This window comes from Acinonyx jubatus, chromosome D2, assembly GCF_027475565.1.
Source record: "Acinonyx jubatus isolate Ajub_Pintada_27869175 chromosome D2, VMU_Ajub_asm_v1.0, whole genome shotgun sequence".
In the NCBI taxonomy this organism is placed as follows: domain Eukaryota; kingdom Metazoa; phylum Chordata; class Mammalia; order Carnivora; family Felidae; genus Acinonyx; species Acinonyx jubatus.
The window spans coordinates 76,392,545-76,415,859 of record NC_069393.1 but is presented as its reverse complement, the minus strand read 5'-3'; the positions used below and the strand labels follow the sequence as shown (position 1 = coordinate 76,415,859).

At 52.5% G+C, this 23,315-nt stretch overlaps 1 protein-coding gene across 4 annotated transcripts in view; it reads right to left on the bottom strand.

Moving 5' to 3' along the window:
- BTBD16 (BTB domain containing 16) overlaps positions 1–22,875 on the bottom strand; it is a 45,409-nt gene extending 22,534 nt beyond the window's left edge. For 3 of the 4 annotated variants that reach the window (XM_053207179.1, XM_053207180.1, XM_015065931.3), the window contains exons 1-9: positions 22,132–22,875; positions 21,598–21,669; positions 19,658–19,806; positions 16,123–16,196; positions 13,793–13,936; positions 10,054–10,143; positions 8,072–8,186; positions 4,511–4,580; positions 3,125–3,255 (exon numbers count right to left, since the gene is read on the bottom strand). In XM_053207179.1, coding sequence (XP_053063154.1) covers positions 3,125–3,255; positions 4,511–4,580; positions 8,072–8,186; positions 10,054–10,143; positions 13,793–13,936; positions 16,123–16,196; positions 19,658–19,806; positions 21,598–21,615 — 791 coding nt within the window. In that variant the 5' untranslated portion in view covers positions 21,616–21,669; positions 22,132–22,875. The other variant, XM_053207181.1, reaches the window with a different exon arrangement.
- Between the last annotated feature and the right edge of the window lie 440 nt (positions 22,876–23,315).

The following is a 23,315-nucleotide window of genomic DNA, read 5'->3' as shown; positions in this document are numbered from 1 at the left end:
GAGAAGCGGGCACACCCCCGTTGCAGGGGAGGCAAGGCAGCCTTCCTGCTGATAGGAACCAGACGGCTTGCCAAGTTTTCCATGTTCCTGAGTCTACAAGGAGCTTGGCTTCCAGAAAACTCGGAATGAAGCTTTCATAATATTAGAGTTAGTGGAACAGGGTAACCTAGTGGTGACCTCTAAAGACAAAATGAACTGAAAACCCAAGGCCCAGGCAAAGAAATTAAAACCAGAGGCCCTGGAGGCTAGTAAACCGGTGTGTATTTTATGCGAGGTCATTTATAAAATGGAGAGCAAAACCCAAAGGGAGCTGAGGTCAAAGGGACTTCAGAAAGGGAAGGTGAACAGCCCAGAAGTTGAAGCACCTGTTGAGAAGGATGTTGTTCCGATGATGCTTAGAAACCCAAACACCAGGGGGTGGGCCACAGTGTACCTTCCTGGGCCCCGGGGATGCGCCATCCCCGACCTCAAGGGTTGGCGTGGCCACATGGCTGCTCTGGCGTCACGTGACTTGCCAGGACGACCCAGATCTGGTGGAGTTCTGGTTGCTGGGAAGCCTGGTCTCTGTGACGAATGAAGAGACGTTGCGGTGTGGAGGGTGTGAGCCTGGACCTTGGAGCCTGAGTCCCAGGTTGGAGCCCAGCCCTGCCTTTTACTGTCCCTCTTATCTTAGGGGTAATAACTACCTATCGCATAGGGTTGTGGTGGTTGAAAGGCACAGTGCACAGGGCTGCGCACATACCCCAGTGCTCGGTAACAGTGAACTCGTCCAAGGGTTTGTTCTTCATTAGCTGCGGTCCAAAGTGCCAGATCCACCAGCCAACAAGTGCGCCCAGATGAGGAACCTGAGCCTGGGTGAATGTCTAACAATCCCGCCGGGCACGGGGTGCGGCCAGGCCCTGTCTTCCAGCACCCTCTGCTCCCCACCTCCCTCCAGCTTTAAAGCAGGCGGTCACTGGACATCAACAGGGCGGGTGAGGAGAATGTGCCCCGGGGAACACGAACACGAGTCTGGGAGCCGTTAGCCCAGTCTCTCCAAGGCACACGGGCCCCATGACATGCTCAAGGCCACAGAGGGTCTCCTCCAGCTGCCGGGATGGCTCTGGGTTGTGTGGACACAGCTCCTGGGGGAGGGGCCCGAGGAGCAGGACCCAGTTCCCAGCTCCGTCATGTCTCTCCAAGCCTGTGAGTCTAGACGCTTGACGTGGAAGGTGGTTGACCTCTTTTCCTGCCTAGTGGACACTTTGTAAGGCCTGTTCCATCACCAAGGTTCTGGCTGTGGTCAGACAACTTTTCCCTTTTCTTGGTCAAATACTACCAGGGTGCGACAGCTCAGTCTTTCCAAGGGAGGGACAGTGTTACGAAAAGTCTAAGGGATGCCTTGTTTACCTTTTCCTCCACAGTTGTGTAACCTTTCCTCTGCCGGAGGTTGGGGAAAAGCATCAGGGAGTAGGGCAGAATGACACCAGGAGTGCCCCCCCCCCCCCAGGGCCCCAGAAGTGTTCCTGGACTGGGTTCCTGAGGTCTTCCTGCTAATATGGTCTCCCTCCACACCAGAACTCTGTTCTACCAACTGCATTTCTCTGTAAGTGCGAGGGCATCACAAGCCACTTAGTAAATTCAAACCAACGGTGGAATGAATCTTTGCAGATCTAATTTCTGATATCAGAATGCTTTCCGCCACACGACCACGAGTAAACATTCCATTTCTAACATACGGCTAAAATGTTTAGTGGAATTTACTTCTCACTTTTGAAACCTACCCAAAGGGAATACAATCTCGGTACCTTGGCAATGGGTATCGAGAACCTTTTCAAGAGTCCCAAAGAGTCATGGCAAGTAAATGCAATATGTGATCTAAACCAGATCCCGCACTGGGGGAAGAAATGTTATAAAGGACGGCACTGGGCTAATCATGTCAAGGCATTAACATCAATGCTAAATTCCCTGAAGTTGATAACTGCATTGTGATTACATTAAAAGGTTCTTTCTGTTAGGAAATAAACACTGAAGCATTTAGGAGACAGGGTACATGATGTGTGCAACTTGCTTTCAGAGGGTTCAGGAAAAACTATGTGGGTACACAGTTACACCTACAGATGCAGATGATCATGTGGGAAGATAATCTGGGATGAAGATAGAAGGAGGTACATTGAAGGAGGTCACCAAGGTGCTATTTTCATATTGATAAAACACTGGGAATAAACCTAAAAGGCCAAGAGCTGGGGACGTTTCTAGGAACTGGGCTGGAGGGGAGCAGACTGGTGGGTACCAATGAGCTCGGCAGGGCTGAGATCCAAGGTAGACCCCGTGGGTGCCTCGTGGCTGGTGAGATGTGGGCATGCCAAAAGCTCTTTGGCTAGAGATGTTCTTGGAGGGGGTCAAGAGCTGGCACAACACCCTGAGTCAGAGGTCCCTGCAGTGGTCCAGACAACAGATGATGGAGATCTCTGGCTGGTGCCTGTGGAGAGAAGCCCTTGGAGACGGGCTGGGTCTGAAAGTGCTACTGACGCAGTCGGGGCGGAGGGCCACGTGATGCTCAGAAGGCCCCCCAAGATTCCAGTTTGATCAGCCGCTAAAGGAACACAGGGTGGGGGCCCCCAGGATTGGGTTTTAGCTCGAGCGTCAAACAGAGTCTGGTGTCTGGGTCAGATCTATCTGTTCAGGAGAGGGCTCAGGGCTAAAGGCAGGAATCAGTTTAGGATGAGAGTGCTTATTTTCTGTTTTCTGCGTTTCCCTGTTTTCCATTTTCCACAGCGGGTGTATATTAATGTTGTCAGGATTTTTTAACATTACGTAGGCAATTACTGAATGAACCACCATGTGGGTCACGGGACAGCGGGCACCCAGAAGGTCCTCACCCCAGTGAAGGAGCGTGAGGGATCTTGTCCCCATCCCTACCCACAGTGCCCTGCGTTTCAGCCCCCACCCTGGCCAGCTGTTCAGGATGGTGGGGAGTTTGGGATGGAGGATATGTAGGACACCTGGCATGGCCAGCAGGGGCGTGGATGCACCCCGCTGGCGCACCCCCCTCCCAGGACCGGCCCTGCTGCCCCAGGCAGGGTGGTGGGGGCTCCTGGTACCCCCCACCCCCAGCACAGCACCCCTGGGCACCAGCTCTGACCTGGGGGACCGCAGCACTCTGTGAAGCAGCTCCTGCGGGATTTTCCGGAGGTGGATCTGTGTCCCTACCAGAGGGACCAAGTTCATTTCCAGCCACTTCTCGCAGGCCGTGGTGAGCTGCTCTTCCTTGTACTGCGAAGGCAAGAAAAGCCAAGGATAGATAAAGCGATCCCTGAACTCTTGGCGCCCTCTGCTGGCCTGTGACGATGCGGCCTGGTGGTCTGACCACAGGACTTGCACACTGAAATCTCTGGGCTGAAGTCAGTCACAGATCATGGAAGGGCCTGCAGGGTGTACCCCAGATGGAGTGCTGAGGCTGGTGGGGGGCACATACCCTGACATCAAAGTCCAAAGGAAGTGGGAAGGTTCTCCCAGGGCCAGGGACCTTGGCAGGGTCTCAGTACGCTTTGCACGTCCTGGGGGCTACAGTCCTTCCCAGGCCAAGAGTGGCCGGAAAAGAAAATGTTGACCAGAATGCAAAGACACTGCCCACAGAGTGACTTTCTAGTTACTGATGGACGGTGGGGACACTTATTGTCTTTGACGAAATAGGCACTTCGCACGTTCTTAGCTGCCATTACGAGAGCACTGGGACCAGCCGGTCGTGAGTGAACCAGACGTCACGGTCAGACGGGCCTGTTTCACGGGGTGAGTGCCCATCCAGGTCAACGGTAGCCTCACAGAGGAAGGCAGGGATCAGATGGCCTGGGGTTCGAGCCCAGCACTGCCACTTAGAAGCTGTCACCCTGATCAGGATGGATCAGGTGGCGTTCTCCTCTGAGAATGAGACCATTAGATTACATCATTTATTCCCGATACTGGCACAGTGACTGGCCCCAGGGCAAGGGTGCAGGGATGGGACACAATTCCACCTGACTCCAAAAAGGATATCCTGGAAGACTGTCTGCTATTCTGGTGAGAAAGACTGTGCTCGTATTTTTCCCCCTTAGTTTTTAAGTTTTTGTTTACATTTATTATTGTTATTATTATTATTATTAATATTTAATTTTTGGCTTTAAAATGTCCTTTTGTTTTTTAATTTTTTAACACTTTATTTATTTATTTATTTATTTATTTATTTATTTATATTTTGAGAGAGTGAGCAAGGCGCAGAAAGAATCCCACATGGGGCAGAGAGAATGCGGAGCCCGAAGCAGGGCTCGAGCTCACCTGAAGTAGGGCTTGAACTCACGTACCAGGAGTTCGTGACCCGAGCCAAAGTCGGATGCTTAACCGACTGAGCCACCCAGGCGCCCCTAAGATGTCCCTTCAAAATAAAATTATTTTTCATAATTGTTTGGAGCTGGGCCTGGCGGGTAAAATCCTAGAGGCTGGGGTGCTCCCAAAAGTCCCCAGGTGCCGTATGCTCTGTCCAGGTTGTTCTCACCTTGCAGCCGGCCAGGTAAAAGCTCTTGACGGTGCTTGGCGTGAGTCCCTTCATCATCATGGCCACACACCTGCGGAGAGAGAAATGCTGTTCCTGGAGGGTCCTGAGGCTGCTTTCAGAGAAGGGGCAGCCCCAGAGGTTTCATTCAACTCCAGGATGGTGGGAGAGCTGGAAACCGAGTGTTTGCCAGAGGTGCGAGTCCTGCCGGCCACCAGGCATGGTGTTCTTTAGGTGCTGGCTCTTACCAGTGACAAACGGGAACAGAATTAGCTGGGCTTGGAGTTAAGGCACAGAAGTTAGTGTTCTAAGAGGCTGACACCCTCACTCGTGCTCCCCCTTTCTCACGGTCAGACTCATTGGCCAGGCTGAACTGGAATGGCCAGGCTTCCCCAGACCAGGGGACACCAAGCAAGCCTGAAACATGCTCATACATGCATGCACGTGACAGCCCTGAGTCCAGCTGGGCCAGTGCACATATCTGATGCACGAAATCAAGGAACCGTACCAGATGGAACCGGCACACACACTCCGCATCCCCCGAAGGGGAATGGCTTCTGCTACGTGTGATTCAGACCAGGGCAGCCATCTGGGTGATTCTGCCCTTGGCTGGGAGCTCAGCCAAGATGACCTTTGAGGTCTTGTTCAGCACCTGGATTTGTGATGCTATCAGAGTGACCCACACGACATTTCTGTTCCCCTATACAAACACACCCACACGCACCCACGTACCACACACACACACACACACACATATACACACACTGAGGCTTGTGCTGCCACATTGCGGCCAAATGTACCATCAGCCTCTTGAAGGCAGGTGACAGCCAGCCCAGCTGTGTGCCAGGCCAACCGGGATCTGACCTGTAAGACCTGGCCACGGCTATCTGGAGAATCTTGAGCAAGGTCCATATGCCCCCCGTGCAATGACGGGTCTGGCTCATTATCCCCAAAGCCCTTGCTGCTCTGACCTTGAACCAAGTTGGGGTGGAGGAAGGAAAATGAAGAACCTGTCATTCTTGGCTTAGCCCCCAATAGCCAGGGCTAGGGTTCCAAGAGTAAGATGGGCCCCCAATAGCCAGGCTAGGGTTCCAAGGAAGCTGGGCCTGAGGTAGGGCAGCCAAGGCTGACAGACAGCGGCTGGAATCCCTGCTCCATGAGGGAGGCTGGCCTTCCGGCTTTGGGCCCAGAGATATTAGAGCACTAGGAAAGAGCTGCTCAGAAGTGTCCTGAGCAAGGAAGCTGGGACTTAGCAGTTTTATGAAAGCTGTATGGCACGGAAGATGGGTGGTATATACAATACGAGGGAAATCTCAGCAAACCCCAGACGATCAGCCATCAACTGCAGTCTAGATTGGACTCCTTAGTCAGCCCCAGACCCTACACAATCTGGCTGTACCTACACCTGCTGGTCTCCCACCTCCCGCCACACACCATCCAGGTCAGGCCATGCCGACACGCTGGAGCACCTTTTCAAGACTCTGGTCCCCTCAGTGTGCCCTCGGTTGTCACGTCCAGGCCTCCAAGAGCCTGCATCCCTCAGTTCATGGGACGTCTGCATCCCTCATAAGGCTTCTTGATACTCTTGATCGAGCATCTGGCCTGAGTCATTTCAGGTGCCCCAGAAATGAGACCCCTGCTCAAAAGCGTCTTTGGGGTTGAAGCTGGCTGTGTGGACTCTACAAAAGTGAATTGAAACCTGCAAGATCCTTGGGAGAGATCCTACCCCTGCCCTCTACAGAGCAGCTGATGTCCTCTCTTGTCTTGGATGGGAAGTTCATTCATCCATTCATTTCCTCAAAAGAGGATACTGAGGCGTAGAGCAGAACAAGCTTGGTGGACCATCCCTGCCCTAAATCCCCTCTCTATGTTGAATCCCAGAAGGTATTAGGAAATCAAAGACTATAAGACACCAGCTCGATGTCCGGGACATGACTGCAGGAGGCACACATCCCCGAAAAAGCCCAAGGGAAGGGACAGAATATTCTAGAAGAGTGAATCCCATCAGCAATTTTCCACTCGGTTCACCTACCCTTTCGTAAGTTACTGGAATGGAGCAGTATTACGGGATACGGAAAAGGGGGAGGTTCTAAGAACTGTTCTTGTTAATCACTGGGCCCCGTTTACTTGAAATTAATCACACATAACACAAAATGTTCCATCTGGGAATCCCGTCCTTCATTCCACTTTATTCATTTCCTGTGCCCTGGAGACCGTAGGGCAAGAAGCTTCAGAGGGCAGGGCCCTTGCCCCCTGGTCCTGGTGTCCTGGAGACGCCCAAGACGTCGTTCTTAAAGGAGCAGACGAGTGAACGAAGGTGACAGAATGAGCTGGCAGGTGACTGGCCCCAAGCAAACCTCACCTCACCAAATGCCACTGAAAGTCAGTGAAGCCCTGAATGAGCAAGCGACACTACCTCCTCAGCAGAGCAAAGCCGAAAAGGATAGTGTTAGGGGTACAGGTTCCGAGACCCCTGGCCTCCTGCATGTTCTGGCGGCTCTACTGTGGTCTTGTGCAAGTTACTCACCTCGTGAGGCCTCCGTTTTCTTGTCTGTGAAGTGGACATAATGATATACCACCTCCCTGCAGGGAGGATAAAGTGAGGTCACCCTCGCCAAAAGCTGAGAACCATGTCTGACCGGGGCAAAGGCCCCACCTCAAAGCCCTTCGTGCTGACATCCCCTCGCCCTGAACAAAGTCCCGTGAAGTACTCAGGATGAATGTAATGAGCCCCATTTCACATCTGAGAACACTGAGGCCCCGGGAGACCAAAGAGCGGCTTATAGCAGGGCTCAGCACAGGCCCTGTTGCTCACATCCTAGGCTGCTTCTGGCTTTGCGGAAAAAGTCTAATGAAAACTGGGAGCCTCTGAATGTCAGCCCCCAAGGCTGCATTGCACTCTTCTGCTTTCAGTACCCACACGTTCTCTTGGTGCCCATGAACCCAGGCAACTCTTGGCAGGATGAGCAGGCTTTCACATTCGATGTCCATTCCCCTGCTCGGCCCCCCTGACAGGCAGCCCAGGTGGGTCAGTGGGGTCTGAATCCCCAAGAGAAAGGCTGTGCCCCCAGTGGGCAGCGGGACTGGTGGGCAGCTGACTTTGATCTTTGCATTTTTCTCTCTTCTGAAAGATCTACCATGACCGTGTGTAACATTTGTAAGAATAAAAATATTACAGGGGCGTTCGGGTGGCTCAGTTAAGTGTCTGACTTCAGCTCAGGTCATGATCTCACATGACCTGCATCAGGCTCTGTGCGGACAGCTCAGAGCCTGGAGCCCGCTTCAGATTCTGTGTCTCCCTCTCTCTCTGCCCCTCCCCGCTAGAGCACTCTGTCTCTCAAAGATAAATAGAAAACTTTAAGAAAAAGACTGGTTTTTTTTTGAAGAATACTGAAAGAGACGGGTGGATTCGTGCCTCGGTCCCTCTGCAGACCCACAGCTCTGTGCCAAGAAACCCGGATGTTCTAGCCCATGGACAGGGGCCATTCTATGAATGGGCCAGGGGGGCCCCCCTCTACCTTGCCCAGGGCTGGGCCTGGCCCGAGCCTTGCTATGTTTCCTTACCTTTGAAACAGGCTGCTGAACTGGAGAACGTGTGCAGAAGCCAGCACGGCCAGCACGTCGTTGACGTTCATCTCCACCTGGCTCAGGTAGAGGCTCTTCAGGGCCATGGCGAAGGCTGGGAGGCAGCATCCAAGAGAGAAAGCCGTCAGCCCGGGGCTCTGGACCCCGCGTCCCTCCCTTGCAGGTGCCCTCCTGGCTGGATGCTCAAGGGTCCCCTGGCTGTGTTGGCAGAGACGCCCTTAGAGGAAACGCACGTGCTCGGACCTGAGCACAGCTACAGCCCGGGCTCCCAGCCTCCACCAAGGAAGATGAAGCCAAAGAAAAGTGAGCTCCTGCTGAAAGAATGCGATTTTTTTTTTCTAATATGAAATTGTCAACTTGGCTTCCATACAACACCCAGGGCTCATCCCAACAGGTGCCCTCCTCAATGCCCATCACCCATCACCCACTTTCCCCTCCCCCCCCCTCCATCAACCCTCAGTTTGTTCTCAGTATTTAAGAGTCTCTTATGGTTTGCCTCCCTCCCTCTCTGTAACTTTTTTTTCCCCCTTCCCCTCCCCCATGGTCTTCTGGTAAGTTTCTCAGGCTCCACATAAGAGTGAAAACATATGGTATCTGTCTTTCTCTGCCTGACTTATTTCACTTAGCATGATAAGTTCCATCCACATTGCTACAAAGGGCCAGATTTCATTCTTTCTCATTGCCAAGTAGTATTCCATTGTATATATAAACCACAACTTCTGTATCCGTTTGTCAGTTGATGGACATTTAGGCTCTTTCCATAATTTGGTGATTGTTGAAAGTGCTGCTATAAACATTGGGGTACAAGGGCCCTATGCATCAGCACTCCTGTATCCCTTGGGGAAATTCCTAGCAGTGCTATTGCTGGGTCAGAGGGTAGATCTATTTTTAATTGTGTGAGGAACCTCCATACTGTTTTCCAGAGAGGCTGCACCAGTCTGCACTGAAAGAATGCTATTCTAAACCTATCCCGGGGTCTGCGCCTCAGGGGTTCTCTGCTAACCTGGGCTCCATGGCCTGTGCAGGGAGGTGACTGCCCAAATATGTACAGAACGCTGTGTGTGCGTGGCTATGCTTTTTTCCTCAGGAAAATCTTGTCCTCAGAGTCTGGGGTCTCCCAAAAAGTTAAGGATGCCTGGAGGGGCACCTGGGTGGCTCAGTTGGTTGAGTGTTTGACTTCAGCTCAGGTCATCATCTCACGGTCTGTGAGTTCGAGCCCCGCGTCAGGCTCTGTGCTGATGGCTCGGAGCCTGGAGCCTGCTTCAGATTCTCTGTCTCCCTCTCTGTGCCCCTCCCCACTTGTGCTCTGTCTCTCTGTCTCTCAAAAATAAATAAATGTAAAAAAAAAATTAAAAAAAAAAGGATGCCTGGAAAGAGCCCGGATATTTTCATATCTAAGAACTAAGGTCCGGGGACCAGGGAGCAGAGGGACTGGGCTATTCCAAATTTTCCCCAATCCCAGTCAGCACTGTGTGGGAGCCAATGCACTCCGAGGACAACTGGTCTACCCGGTGCTTCTGCGGATGGCTTCCTGACCTGCACATTTGCAGACCATGACAGCATGCGACAGCACACGTGCTTCATTAAGACTGAAGTCCATTTCCAGGTGGCCAGGGTGCAGTGGGAGAGGGTGAGCTCTCTGCTGCTGGCAGCCAGCCAGGGATGGGAGTTGGTGGGAAGGGGCACACGAAGTGCTCCCTGAGGGAGGACGCACCTGAGCTTCCCTGCCTTTGGGTCTAATGAGCCTGGGACTTCCTTTCTCCTCTGCACCCTCCACACCTCTTTTCCAGGGATGAGCACCTCTCTTTAGCTGCATTCCACCGTCTCTGCTCTGCTCAGCTAGTTTTAATCAGGAAGTACTGAACACTGCCACTCATCTGTGGTTCTGTTGTTTGTTTTTAAAGCCGGGAGGGCCGTTTGTTCAATGGCATTCTTAGCCTAAAACGACAGGGGTACATTACCAACTTTAGTGACCACGGGGTCATTGATCTTCAGGGAAATGATCATCTTCTTCGTGGGGGGTCTTTCCTTGATCTTCCCAGGCAGCTGAGCTGGTAAAGGAAAAAGAAGAGGGATGTAGGGACCTGATAGCTGCAGCAAATTGTGCCGGGTACAGGGGGAGGTCCCAAGGCCCTTTTGCAACCGTGACCTTGGCATTTAGCACACCAGGTTTTGTTTCTGTTTGCTGGTTTAGAAGATGTGTTTCTGAAGTGATTATTTATTTAGAAATAGTGGAAGAAGTATAAGAAGTTGTAAAAATCGTTCAGAGTTCCCGTGCACTCGTCGGCTACCTTGCCCCCCGCTCTTAAACAGCCACTGTGACGGTCAAAGCTGGGAAACCGTTGCTCTCACTGCACGAGTTATTTTTTACCAGCTCCTCCCGAGCTCACTCTCTCTCCCTGCCTCCTCCCTTTCTCTCTTTAGTCTGGGAGTAGTTTGAGGGCAAGGGGTGGGCCACTGTCATCTCTGCACCCAAGCACCCAGCCCAGACCTGGCACAGGATGGGATCACAGTGACCCCCTGCTAAAGAATGAGTGTGGGAAGCAGGCACCCACCCAGTGGCTGTTGAAGCTTTGCCCCACGGGTGTCCAAAGAGAGGACCCCTGCCACCTAAGTCTTCCAGGAGGCAGGGGAGGGGCAGCCCGATTCACTGCCAGCCTCCCCCCGCCGCTCAGACTTATTCTAAGACATGAGTTACACACGCCACTCTCAGCTCTCCAGCGGCATCTCACACCCTTGGTACCAAGCTGAAGCCCCTCCAGTGGCCCCAAGATGACCAGTCTCCGGCTCAGTGGACCCCAAACCTGCCTCTTTGTGGCTTGTTCCACAGAAGAGTCACGGGGCTCCATCCCTTCCCCATCAGGCACCCTCCTGCCTCCATATGTAACGTAGCACCCCACCCTCACCTTCCCCCCAAACTGGCTTTACTTTTCCTCCTAGACTCACTGTTACCACCACCTGCGATTACGTCGTGTGCCTGCTGGTTTTTCACCCGCGGGGCCGGCACACCGGACGGTTTACTCGCCACTCCATCCCCGGGACCCGACACAGTCTTGCCCACACGGGTCCCCAGTAAATGAGTGGATTCCATCCCCAGAATCCTAAGCCTAGTGAGCTCAAGGTTGTAGGTGATGAAAAATGACACGAGTCAGGATCCAAAAAAGGATGTCACGCTGTTCAACTACGAAGACCGCAGAGAGAAAGGGAGAATAAAGATCCCTTTTCCCCAGACGTGCAAGGCCCCCTCACCACACTCACGGCACCTGGCTCTGTTCAGGCTCTCATTTGGCAAATATTTATTGAGCCTTGTTCTCTTCTCTGAATCATTTTTCTCCAGGATTTCAGCACCGCCTCTCGCCTGCACGCTGCATTCTGTCCACCTCCACTGGGGGCACTGACTGGGATGGCTGCACGGGTGCTGGGCACCGACGAGGCACTCCGGAAGTGGCAGTTCGTATCATCATGGGTCATGCTATTTATTGGGCTTTATCGTCATTTTGGGTTGGCTTGTCTGTCCCCCAACCTCCTGACAGAGTTCCTAGGACCATGCTTAGGAGGGGTTAAGCACCCGACATTTGTTGAAGGAAGAAAGGAATATCATTGACTGGGTCAGAGTCAGTGGAAGACAGAACTTCAACTTTCCCTCTGTTTTATGTAGAACCTCAAAATCGAATAAGAAAGTAATAGCTGAATTGTGTGCTTCTGAGGTTCTCTGAAACCAAGGTGGTTCCTTTTCAGGAAAAGAGCACTGTTTCTTCCATGGGGTTCTTCCTAGAGAAGAAGCACGTCCTGCCAAAGCACAGCTAATCCGGGACTCTCGGGGGGACAAAAATGGGCAGCTGGGGGCGCCTGGGTGGCTCAGTCGGTTAAAGCGTCCAACTTGATTTTGGCTCGGGTCGAGATCTCATGGTTCGTGAGGTTGAGCCCCGTGCCAGGCTCTGCACTCACATGCTCTCTTTCTAAATAAATAAATAATTTTTTTTTTTAAAGCAAGCAGCTAGGACAGCTGTGTGTGGCCAGTACAGGGGTGCTCACAGGGGGCTGCCTCTCCCCATAGCCCACCACTCCAGGATGCAGTGCGGGTGTTCTCAGGAACCCAAAGCAGGGGTCATGAGACCAGCCATGTACTGTGAGATGCGTCCTGCTTTCCCAGGTGCACAAAGGCCGGTAGCCGTGTCCGCTGAGCATCATGCGAACATGGTCCCCAGGGCCTGGTGCACATGCTGGTGCCTGGGAAGAGACCCCGGAAAGTTGTGACAGTCCGGGCAGTGGGGATTCATCTCTGCACCTTCCCTGATGCCCCCCCGTCAGGCCCAGCCTCTAGCAGGGGGCTTGTCTTCGCAGGGCCCAGTCTTGTCAGCGAGATCATTCTAGACATATCAAAGACCACAGCATTAACAGTCATTCCATTTTCTCTTTCCAATTCTTTCTTTTTTTTAAGCTTATTTATTTTAGAGAAAGAGCCTAAGCAGGGGAGGGGCAGAGAGAGAGAGAGAGAGAGAGAGAATCCCAAGCAGGCTCCACACTGTCAGCACAGAGCCCCACACGGGGTTTGAACTCCCAGACCATGAGATCATGACCTGAGCGAAAGTCGGACACTTAACCGACAGAGCCACCCAGGCGCCCACATTCTCTTGCTTTTCAATGCACTCATGTCTGGGTCTCCGTGGTCTTTCCCCGGGTGCCTCGTGAGTGTTCTGACTCGGACACAGGGGACACGGAAGAAGGACTCAGTCCCTTTCTCGAAGACACCGGGACAGACACTTGGGAAGGGTAGGGAAGATTGTGAGTGCGCGTGAGGGACGTCACCGTCCTGGGGGAATGCCGCAGCCTGCTCTCAGCTCCCAGCTCTGCGAGGAAGGACTGAGTCAGAGGCCTCCTGGCCAGGCCCTCTCTCCAGGCTCAGGGTGCGGCAGCAGCTGGGGGCTCAGCCAGCCTGTCTGGCCGGAGAATAACAGAACTTTGCTGCCACATCCTGGAAGTGCAGTCCCGTCCTGACTGGCATGCTGGCTGCCTTTGGAAACCTTGAATTTTTCCATGGTCCCTGCTTATGAGTCGTCCTGAAGTGATGCCAAACTTTATCGCCCAAAGAAGGCAGTGCATCTGGAGAAGGACTTAGGGGACACAGAAGGGGAGCCTGGGGATTACGAGGATTGAAAAGGACAAAAAGAAAGAAAGAAAGAAATGGCCTGAATACGTTATGGAATGATGTGAAGTTAGGAAAAGAGAAAGCAAAGGAAACATAACATCGACGTACAACATGTAAACCTCTAACCAGCACATCGGGCCAGATGTGACAACTATGCCTTCCTTCCAGAAAACGCATCAGGAGACTCCACACCACTGTTTGTTCTTCTCAAAGAAGCAGGGAGAGTCTCCACCTCAGCTGGCCAGAACTGGGTTGTTATGAGAAAAATAACTGACATTCACTGAGTGCCCAATATATGCCAGGCATTGTTCTAGAATTTCACAGGTATTACCTTCTTCTCTAGGCTTCAAAGGAACATAGTGAGAACTATTTATTATTCCCATTTTATAGCCAGAGACTGAGGTTAAATCCTGTGATGAGGTCACACCACGGGCCTTGCTCTTATCTGCCAGAGTGGCCTTGGTCTCGAAACAGATGACCAAACTCAAAGCTGGGGAGCCTCAGACCAGAGGGCATTTGGGGCTCAGTGCTGGGTGCCAGGGAGAAAATACCTCGCAGAAGACTCTCCAGTTCCTTTGTGGGCCTCTTGGTGCTCTGGGCCAGCGCCATCAGGTAGAGCTTGCTCAAGGTCTCGGACTGGAAAAGCTGGGGCTGATGGAGTTCCCATCTGGAGCCCAGACATTCGAGAATCACGTCTGAGGAGAGAACACAGTGCTGAGTAAATGCTTCCACGGCGTCCCCACCAAGAGACGTGTCAATCCCCCCACCTTCCATTCAGTCACAGTCACTGAGCAGATGGGCAGCAGCGGCTTTGCTGGGCCCTCCAGGAAGAAAACAAAAAGGCAGCGCGGGCCTCAGGGCACTTGCTCCAGGGGGATATAATAAGCAGAATTACAAGGCAACACAGGAAGAGATAAGTGGCTAAGAGCAGCTGACCAACAGCTGTAGGACTCCAGAGGGACATGTGCTTTCCTCTACTTGGGGAATTGGAAAGGCTTCATGGGGAAGGGACACTGGCTGGGATATTCTTGGGGGCCTCCCCATAACTTCCCATTACGGTATGTCTCACCCTTGGCACTGATCATATTTGAGGTCAGATAATTCTCTGCTGGGAGGCTGTCTGGTTCACTGTAGGTTATTTAACATCCCTGGCTTCTACCCACTGGGTGACAGTAGCACCCTCCTCGCCCCCCCCAAGTTGTGACAACCCAAAATGTCTCCTGACATTGGCAAATATCCCCTGGGAAGCGATCTCACTACCCAGTCCCCTGTTGAAGCTACTGGGTATAGGTGCTTAATTTTCACCCACTTGAAAGGCGACAGCAAAGTGCAGCTCAAAGTCCCGTCACCAGGAGGCAGAGTCCTCATAAGCCTCCCTTGGAATGGGGACCACTGGAAAACCCCGCTACAGGGGTGGGACAAGATTATAAGGTAAAGGAGGCTTTTGCAAACTGTAGGGGGCTTTATGCAAGGGGCTTTATCTCATGCTTATAGTATAGGAGATTAAAAAGAGAAAGGCTTTGGGGCGCCTGGGTGGCTCAGTTGGTTGAGCGTCCGACTTCGGCTCAGGTCACGATCTCACGGCACATGAGTTGGAACCCTGCGTCGGGCTCTGTGCTGACGGCTCAGAGCCTGGAGCCTGCTTCGGGTTCTGTATCTCCCTCTCTCCCTGCCCCTCTCCTGCTCGCACTGTCTCGCTCTCAAAAATAAATAAACATTTCAAAACATTAAAAAAAATTAAAAAATTGAAAAAGAGAGAGACCTTGATGGAAGGACAGATGGAGGACCCAAGGATACCCGGCCAGGTGAGGCATGAGAGGCTGTGGGCAGGAGGCCTCTGCAGGCTGGACTCGTGTTAGCACAGAGCTGGTGAAAGCTCAGGTCTAGACGGGACCTCGAGGGCCATGAGCCCCCATCGACTTGTTTCTTGACTTTGCCGTTATTTTGACTGTGTGAGCTTGGGCACCTGTTTCCTCTCCTGTCACTAACATTGTCACTCACCAACTTTATGGTATTGTTTTGTGCTGCGGTTCAGAATGTGGGCTCGCATGTCAAATCTTGGGTCACCTTGGGAAACGGTCTGGTGGTGCCGGGCTAGAAAGAATCCTACTCTGTTTTGGGTGATTTCAGGCAGGAGCAGACTTGTGGATAAAGCGTGTGCCCTCACTGGACACCCACTTTTGCTTTCGCGATGGCCCACGCCTGGCAGGCATCACACTTCACCCCAGAACTCTTTTCTCTGAGCCAGGAGATGGCCCCAGACTCCTCCTCAGGGCCTCAAGTCAACCAGAACCCAGAGGTGAGAAGAAATCGATTGGCCTGTCCTGGGGCAGGAGTCTGGCTCTGACCTCAGGCAGCTTTCGTGTGGGGTGGGCTTTATCTAAAAAAAACCAAAAACTCCTTTAAGGACCTGACCTGTCCAGGCCTGATGAGGCTCAGTGAGCCTTTTCCCAGCTGGACAGACCTAGCCTGGTTCTTGATTCTAAATCAGAAAAAGTCCTCTTGGACCCGTGCAAATGTGATGTCCAGGTCATGACTGGTTGGAGCTGAAAGGGACAGAGAAGAAAGAACTGTCCATCCTTGATGGAGTTTCTGTTTAGTCTACCGATCCAAAGCCTATTTATTTACACCGGCATGTCTGTCTCGACTGTGACCAATTAGCATATGAAAATATGTTTGCCAAGCCTGGTTTCACGCATCATTTTATGGCGCATTTGACAAATATTTACAGAGCCTATGTGACATTAGATAGTGTGCAATGGGCAGAAGCTGAAACTCAGAGACCAGGAACCTGGCCTATCAGCGGGTTTCCTTCCGTAGAAACCATTTGGCCCTGGGCGCAGCAGAATTCTGATGGAGTCCACTGGCGACAAGCACTCACCTGCCTCCCTGCTTTGGACAGGCTTGTTCTTCGAGGTCTCAGAGAAAATTTTCTGAATTTGTGAAACACATAGCCTCAAGGGAAAAGGCAAACAAAAAATTCTGGAGTTAATACTGACGGTTTTCTCCAGCTGCAACACGTATCGTTCTAGTGTGAGTGTCCTCAAAGCACCTATTAATCTGTCTTATCATATCTTGCCCCTCGAGAGTTTCCTTCGGTCACCATTTGACTGCCGGTTTGGCAAACGATAAGCTTTGTCTGATGGCTGGCTCCGAATTTCGATTCCTGTTTCAGTTTGCGGGGAGGCTTTACCACGAAGGTATTTGAGGTTATATCTGGTTGCCTGCATGACTCCTCTTTCGCTGAGGGTCTAAAATAATGTCCAGTAGCATAGAGTAGGTACTCAACAAATATCTGCTAGAGAAAGGGAGGGAGGGTTCTGGGCATTTCTGGGAAGTCACTTACCAATCACTTACCAAGTTACTTACCAATACTTCTGTTTAGGGGTCATGCATGCCCCAGTCTCAATGTGTCCAAAAACCAAACTCAGGTTTTACCCCAAACCAGCCCTGCTCCTTCTCCGGCAAATGGCACCACCAGCCTCCAGCTGTCCAGGCCCGTGTACTGAATGTTGTCACATCTGATCGCTTGCCTAGATCTGACAAATATCTTGTGAATTCATCCCTCTCTCTTTCCCCTTATTGCTGTGAGTTTCGCCCAAGCCATGATTATCACCCTGTAATCCCCGCCAGTCTCCAGTCTCCGGGGAGCTCCCCTCGGGTGTAGAGCTGAGGCTGCAGCCTGAGAACCACGTGAAACGCACATCTGCTCTTGCCTGTCTCCTACCGAGAATCCTTCAGTGTCTCCCCAGGGCTCTCGGGGAAAGCCCACGCTCCTCGGCATGGCTAAGAAGGCCAACCAGCCAAAGGGCACTTGATGACCACATAGGGTCAGTGTCACTTTTGCCATGCTGTTTTTCCAATGGTTCCAAGAACCCTCGTGGGCCAGGGTTCACGGAGGGGGCTTGGGTGGGGGAACCTGTGTCCAGAATAATATTGACCACATGCTGCCCTTTCCAAGTGGGGAAGGTGGCTTCCGGTGACTCAGCCCCAGGAAGGCGGTGAGAGCTTGAGGTATTTATCCAACAGGAGTAGTGGACCTGACCCAAGCCAGCCTCGATCCTTCTGGTGGCTTTGGTCACACGTCTGGGAAGCGCTGGTCAAGGTCAGGGGTTCAGACTGTGATCTCAAAGTGAGGCAACGGACTTTGGAAACTGTGGGCAATGCCCATGAGCTCACCTACTCTAACAGACATCACTGTTGTCGGCTGAGCCAGACAACAGAAGTAACCACATTGCCTTTGCCTGGTGTCATGGGTGCTTGCCAAGGTATACCATTTACCCTGTGGGCTCTGCAAATTTCAAGGGCTAGGTTGATTTTAGGACCATTGGAAAGTTAATGGAATAAATGGCATGAGTTGTCCTCGTCACCCTTCGGGACTAGACAGCCCGGGATGAAGTGGCACATGGAAATTCTGGAGACGCGCCATTAGGCTGAGGACTCAGTTCCCCCAGTCGTGATGAAGAAATAAGAGAGGAAAAAGGGGAAATTCTCCATATATCTTATGGACATAAGGACTTCTTGTGGTGAACCACTCAAAGGGCTTTTGGCTTAATACTTGCAAAACTCCTGACATCCTGCCCCTTGACTTTGAGTCTGGCCACGCGTCTTGCCTTGGTGTTAGTGTACGTGATGTAGCTGAAGGTCTGGAAAGCACTTGTGCACCTGGGCTTGCCTCTTGTCCTCTGTCATCACCAGCACGAGAACACACCCAGGTGAGTCCACTGTCTCTCCGGAGGAGGTCGAGAGGCTCATGGAGAAGAGCCCGTCCGCCCATGTGAGCTGAGCCTAGGTCAGCTGACCGCCGGGTACATGAGTGATGAGCCTTCCCGGAGTGCCTCCTTGCTCCAGCTGGCCTCTGGACCCACAGCTTCCTCGCATCACCAAGGAGAGAGGCCCGCCGTGTCGCTTGTGTGTGGTAGGCATGGTGTCTTGCTTTGGGGAAGGTGGTAAAAGGCAGAATGAAAAATGGGGCTGCTGGCTGGCAGAGCACAGGGCTGACACACCCCAGAATGAAATCACCAGGACCAGTAACCAAAACGGTTGCTCGGGCTATCGAGATAAAACTCCATTAATGGATCATCTAGCACGTGCTAGAACCGTGCTAGGCCTGTTCAGTGCACTGTCTGATTTAACACTCAAGATAACTTTTCAAGGAAGATGCTGTGGTCACCATTTCACAGATGAGGAAACAGGCTCAGAGAGGTTAAGCCACTGGCTGAAGGTCACACAGCTTAGTAAATGGAAGAGAAGGAATTCTAACCCTGACTGATAGGCTGTTTCTCGTAGTCCTAAAACCCAGCAGCAACCGCCATCACCCTCAGGCTTCTGTGCCCTGCCTCTCAGGCCACCACCTGAAGCTGAGCTCAGCGATTGCACAGACCAAGTTCTGGAGACTTCTGCTCCTGCTGCCCGGCTGCCCTCGTTGGTTTTCAGGATCAGTTTGCTTATATTCCCAGACCCAGCTGCACTGCCTGCTTCCCCAGCCTGGCCTTGGCACTGAGGAACACAAGGGCCTGTGATTCTAAGACTTCTTCAAACGCCTACCCAAACAAAATATGAAATAAATACAAAATAAGTTCAAGATAGCTGAAGGCTAACGCCAAACACAGCAACGCACAGCACTCGATTTTTCTAAGCCGGGGTCATCAGAGAAGCGAGGCACCACAGATGGATGTGATTTATCCAAATGTGTGTAACGTATGGTCACCCGTGAGGGGCTGGGGTATTGGAGCAGGGCTGGCCGGGGGGCCTAGAAAGGGAGGATTTGGCCACTCGCTCGGCAAAGGTGGAACAAACAGCTCTTCTGTGCCAGGTGCCGCCCAGGGGTACAGGCCACGCTTGGGAAGATTCGACCGTGTGCTCAGAAGGCAGGTACTGTCAGCCCAGGGAGGGTAGTGGCACATTTATGTCCAAAGCACCAGGGAAGCAAAGTATTCCCTCTGCGGTAGGGTCCAGCTCCATGTCCCAGGCCAGGCCGGAAAGAACTTGTCACATGGAGAAGTAATGCTCCCAGCCTGCTGTGAGAACACCTTGGGAACGAGGGAGGAGCCTCCTTCTCACACATGGGGAGCCAGGACCGGGTGGAAATGCCCATTCATGAGTTTGGGTCAGACCCACAGCCAAGACTAGCTCAGTTTCCTTTGTCAACAGCCCCGTTGATAAACACAACAGAATCCTGTTAGGGTCCAAAGCTCCCAATATAAAAGAAAAAATCTAGAAAAGAAAAAGAAAAAGGCCCGTGTCTCTCCATACTTTTGTCACACCGACGGACCTCCTCCGAGGAAGTCGTCCGTCCTGAAGGATGGTCCCAATGGCAGCCCAGATAACCAACCCAGCGACCCACCTGTGGGGCACTTCTCAGAAACGCAGTCCCCCCCAGGGCATTCCCGGCCATGCGCCTTCGATCTCCCTACCTGTCTGGGTTCTTCAGAGCCTCATCAAGGTCCACGCTCAAAGCCTTGCACCTCTGCGAAAGCCCCAGCAGGTCTCCAGAGAAGGGCTTTGAGGGAAAACACCACCGGTTTGTCGAGCCAACCATCCGGCGTTCCAGCCGAGCTCTGCGCTGCTGTCGGAAGCAAAGGAAGGGAGAAAATCCTTTTTTAACCTCACCCACACGCCACGTTTTCCAAATTGTGCAGCAGAAGGGAAATCAAGACACATGTGAAGACACTGGTCAACTTTCAAACGTGGCCAGGAGCCATCCTCTCCAGGCAAACATCGCATTCAGGAGACGGAGGATTTCCAGGTACCAAGTAATTTGGAATTTTAGAATCTAGGCCAGAAGGTGCCAGAGGCAACGGGGAGAGAGATGCTTTCTTTGCAGGTAGCTCTGAAGAACCCGCAAGCAAGGACAGGATGATGGGTCCAGAAACTTCCTTAAATGCCCATCCTCACGCGGGATTCTGAGAGGTTAACAAACTGAGGGGATCCTAGGTAGGGACTGCTTTTTATTGTGGCAAAATACACAAAACAGAACCTTCACCATTTTACGGCATACACCTCGGTAGCAGTTGGTCCGTTTACGAGGCCACGCGGCCCCCCTGCTATCCAGTTCAGAACATGTGCATTCCCCCAAAAGGAAATCTCATACCCATTAAGCCGTCACTCCTACTTCCCCTCCCCCAGCTGCTGGCCACCCTTCATCTGCTTTCTGCTTCTGTGGATCCGCTATTCTGAATATTTACATAAGTGGAATCATACACTATGTGGGCTTTTAGGCTTGGCTTCTTTCGTAGTGTTTTCAGTGTCGATCCCTGCTGTAGCAGGTGTCAGAATTTCACTCCCTGAATGGGAATAATATTCTGTCGTACGTAGAGACGTAGAGACTGCATTGTGTTTATGCATTCGTCACCTGATGGGCACTTGAGTTGTTTCCCCCTTTTGGTGACTGTGAACGATGCTGCTGTGACCATTTGTGTGCAAGTTTCCGTTTGAACACCTGTTTTCAATTCTTTTGGGTGTGTGCTCAGGAATGGACGGCTGGGCCACTGGGAAGAGACTTTTACTGAGACATTTCCTTGAGGTCCTAGGGCTTCAGCAGTTTCCTTTATTTAAAAGAATTTTTTTTTTAACATTTATTCATTTTTGAGAGAGAGAGAGAGAGAGAGAGGGAGCATGAGCAGGGGAGGGGCAGAGGAGCAGAGAGAGAGAGAGAGAGGGAGACACAGAATCCGAAGCAGGCTCCAGGCTCTGAGCTGCCAGCACAGAGCCCGATGTGGGGCTTGAACTCACGAACCGTGAGATCGTGACCTGAACCGAAGTCGGACGCTTAACTGACTGAGCGACCCTTTTCAGCAGTTTCCTTAGGGGAGCAGTAGAATATTTGGAATATAACCTTAGACGTGGTGGCTCAAAGAAACCTCGCCAGGAAAAGTGGACCACGAGGGACCCCCCCAGGAATGGATACAGTTGTTCCTAAGCCACGCCAGTCACCGGCAGGGTGGGGGGTGGGGAGACCAGGGGCCATGGGATGGAGAGTTTCAGGTCAAATCTTGTTATCGCCACTAGCGGGTTGTATGGCCTTAAGGCAAGTCATTTAACCTTTGAGTCTCTTGGTTTTCATAGGATGACGGTGACGGTGATGAAGTTAACACGGTCAGATGAAGTTTGGGAAGTACGCTCTAGTGCCTGGAAATGGTGGGGGATGGGACAGGGTGGAGTGGGGATGTAGAGGCAGTCCCGTGCAGCGTCAGATGGGAACAGTGGCCGGCTCGGGCAGCGGGGTCAGCTGGTAAAGCTGGGGGGTCCTCGGTGGCGTGACCCATCCCCTTGTGGCAACGTTGGCGGCACAGCCGCGAGCAGATGCCTCCGCTGCTCCCCACCGCCTGCCCCCTTGGGAAATTCGTCTACTCACCGGATTCAGCATTTTCATGAGCGGTAGTGGCAATGACCCTCGGGCGTGCGGGGGGTGGGGGGGAAGAAACACCTGGGAGACAAAAGAGGTGAGGTTTCCATTTTCAAGAACTTTCCCAAGGGTCTCTTCTAAACAGGAGATTAGCCCGGAGATTCTGTATTCTGCCACAAGAGTGATCACGGGGAAACTTGGAGGGTGGGTTATTCAGCAAATCAAGAGAAGAATCTCGGACTTTTTAAAGGCCGCCAGGAGACTGACAAAGTTCTGCTTGTTGTGCTGGCAACGTGGCTCCAATAAGGCCAAACGGGAGAGAACCCACAGTTCTTTGCCCTTAACTAAAGGATAGGAACCGAAGGAGGTCTGTAAGTAGGCTGGTCACAGAATTTGCTATTTGTGCTGGTCCCTCGGCTTCCAGGCCTTCCTGCCTCCCAGCCTGGAGCCCCCGAAGCCCCTCCCTACCAAGCCCGGGCAGTGCCGGTCACTAGGGACCCCCTCCTTCTCTAACGGGGATGGCAAAGCACCAGCCATACTTACTGCTCTCAAGCCCCCTCGCTGCCACGGGTGTGTTTAACGGAGAAGCTCGTGGAACAGAGACACTCTCGTTGCACCGGTCTCTGAACTACAGGCTTGCTGCGGGCCGTTCACCTTCTGACTCTGAATCCTGAGAGCACTCGTGACGTCTGGGGCTCACCCTTCTCTTCTTAGGGGCCAAGGTGCTTTGGCGGGGAGAGCTTGCCCTTGGTTTCCGGGTCGTGGGCGCCATGGCAACGTCAGGGAAGGTTCCGAGCACTTCCTGTTCCAGGCCTGGTTGAGCACAGCTGGGGGCTGTGGGGGTGGTGCTCACCGAGGGGCTCTGGGAGGGGTGGCAGGTCCTAGGCCATGCTCCTCAGGGGAGCGGAGCTGTCCCTGTTTCCACGTCTCTTTCCAGCAGCCGGGCTAACCCGGAAGATCCGCTAAGAGGGCCTCCGTGAAGAGTCCACCCCCAAGTCCTCAGGCCTCGTCTGTCAGAGGAGAAGATTGCCCTGGAAGCTTCTCAGATCCCTCCCAGATTTGGCCTTCTGGGGTGCTCTTGTTTTCTAGCTCGAGTGTCCAGGAGTGTTTCGACAAAAATATTTAAATAACAAGTGGAGAGTCTGGGGGTGCCTGGGAGGGCTCAGTCAGTTGAGCGTCTGACTCCTGGTCTCGGCTCAGGTCATGAGCTCGCGGTCCGTGGGTTCGAGCCCCAAGTCGGGCTCCACGCTGACAGTATGGAGCCTGCTTGGGATTCCCTCCCTCTCTCTCTCTGCCCCTCCTGCCCTTGCATGCGCGCACACACTCTCTCTCTCCAAATAAATTAAAAAAATTGGAGAGGTTTACATTATTAAAACCATGCCTGATGATTTGTTTTGTTGATACATGATTTTTTAACATGTTTTATTTATTTTTGAGAGAGGGAGAAGGAGGGGCAGAGAGGGGGACAGAGGATCCAAAGTGGGTTCCACACGGACACTAGGGAGCCCAATGCAGGGTTTGAACTCCTCCTCATGAATCATGAGATCATGACCTGAGCCGAAGTTGGATGCTCAACCGACTGAGCCACCCAGGTGACCCTCTTGATAGATGATTTTTAATCAGCTCTCTCCGACAACTAAGAACTGCCTAAAAGTCAGGGACAAAGTCAAGAGCTTTCATTCCGGGGGCCGTGGCAGCATCTTGCAGTGCACTCCGTGACCTCGTCT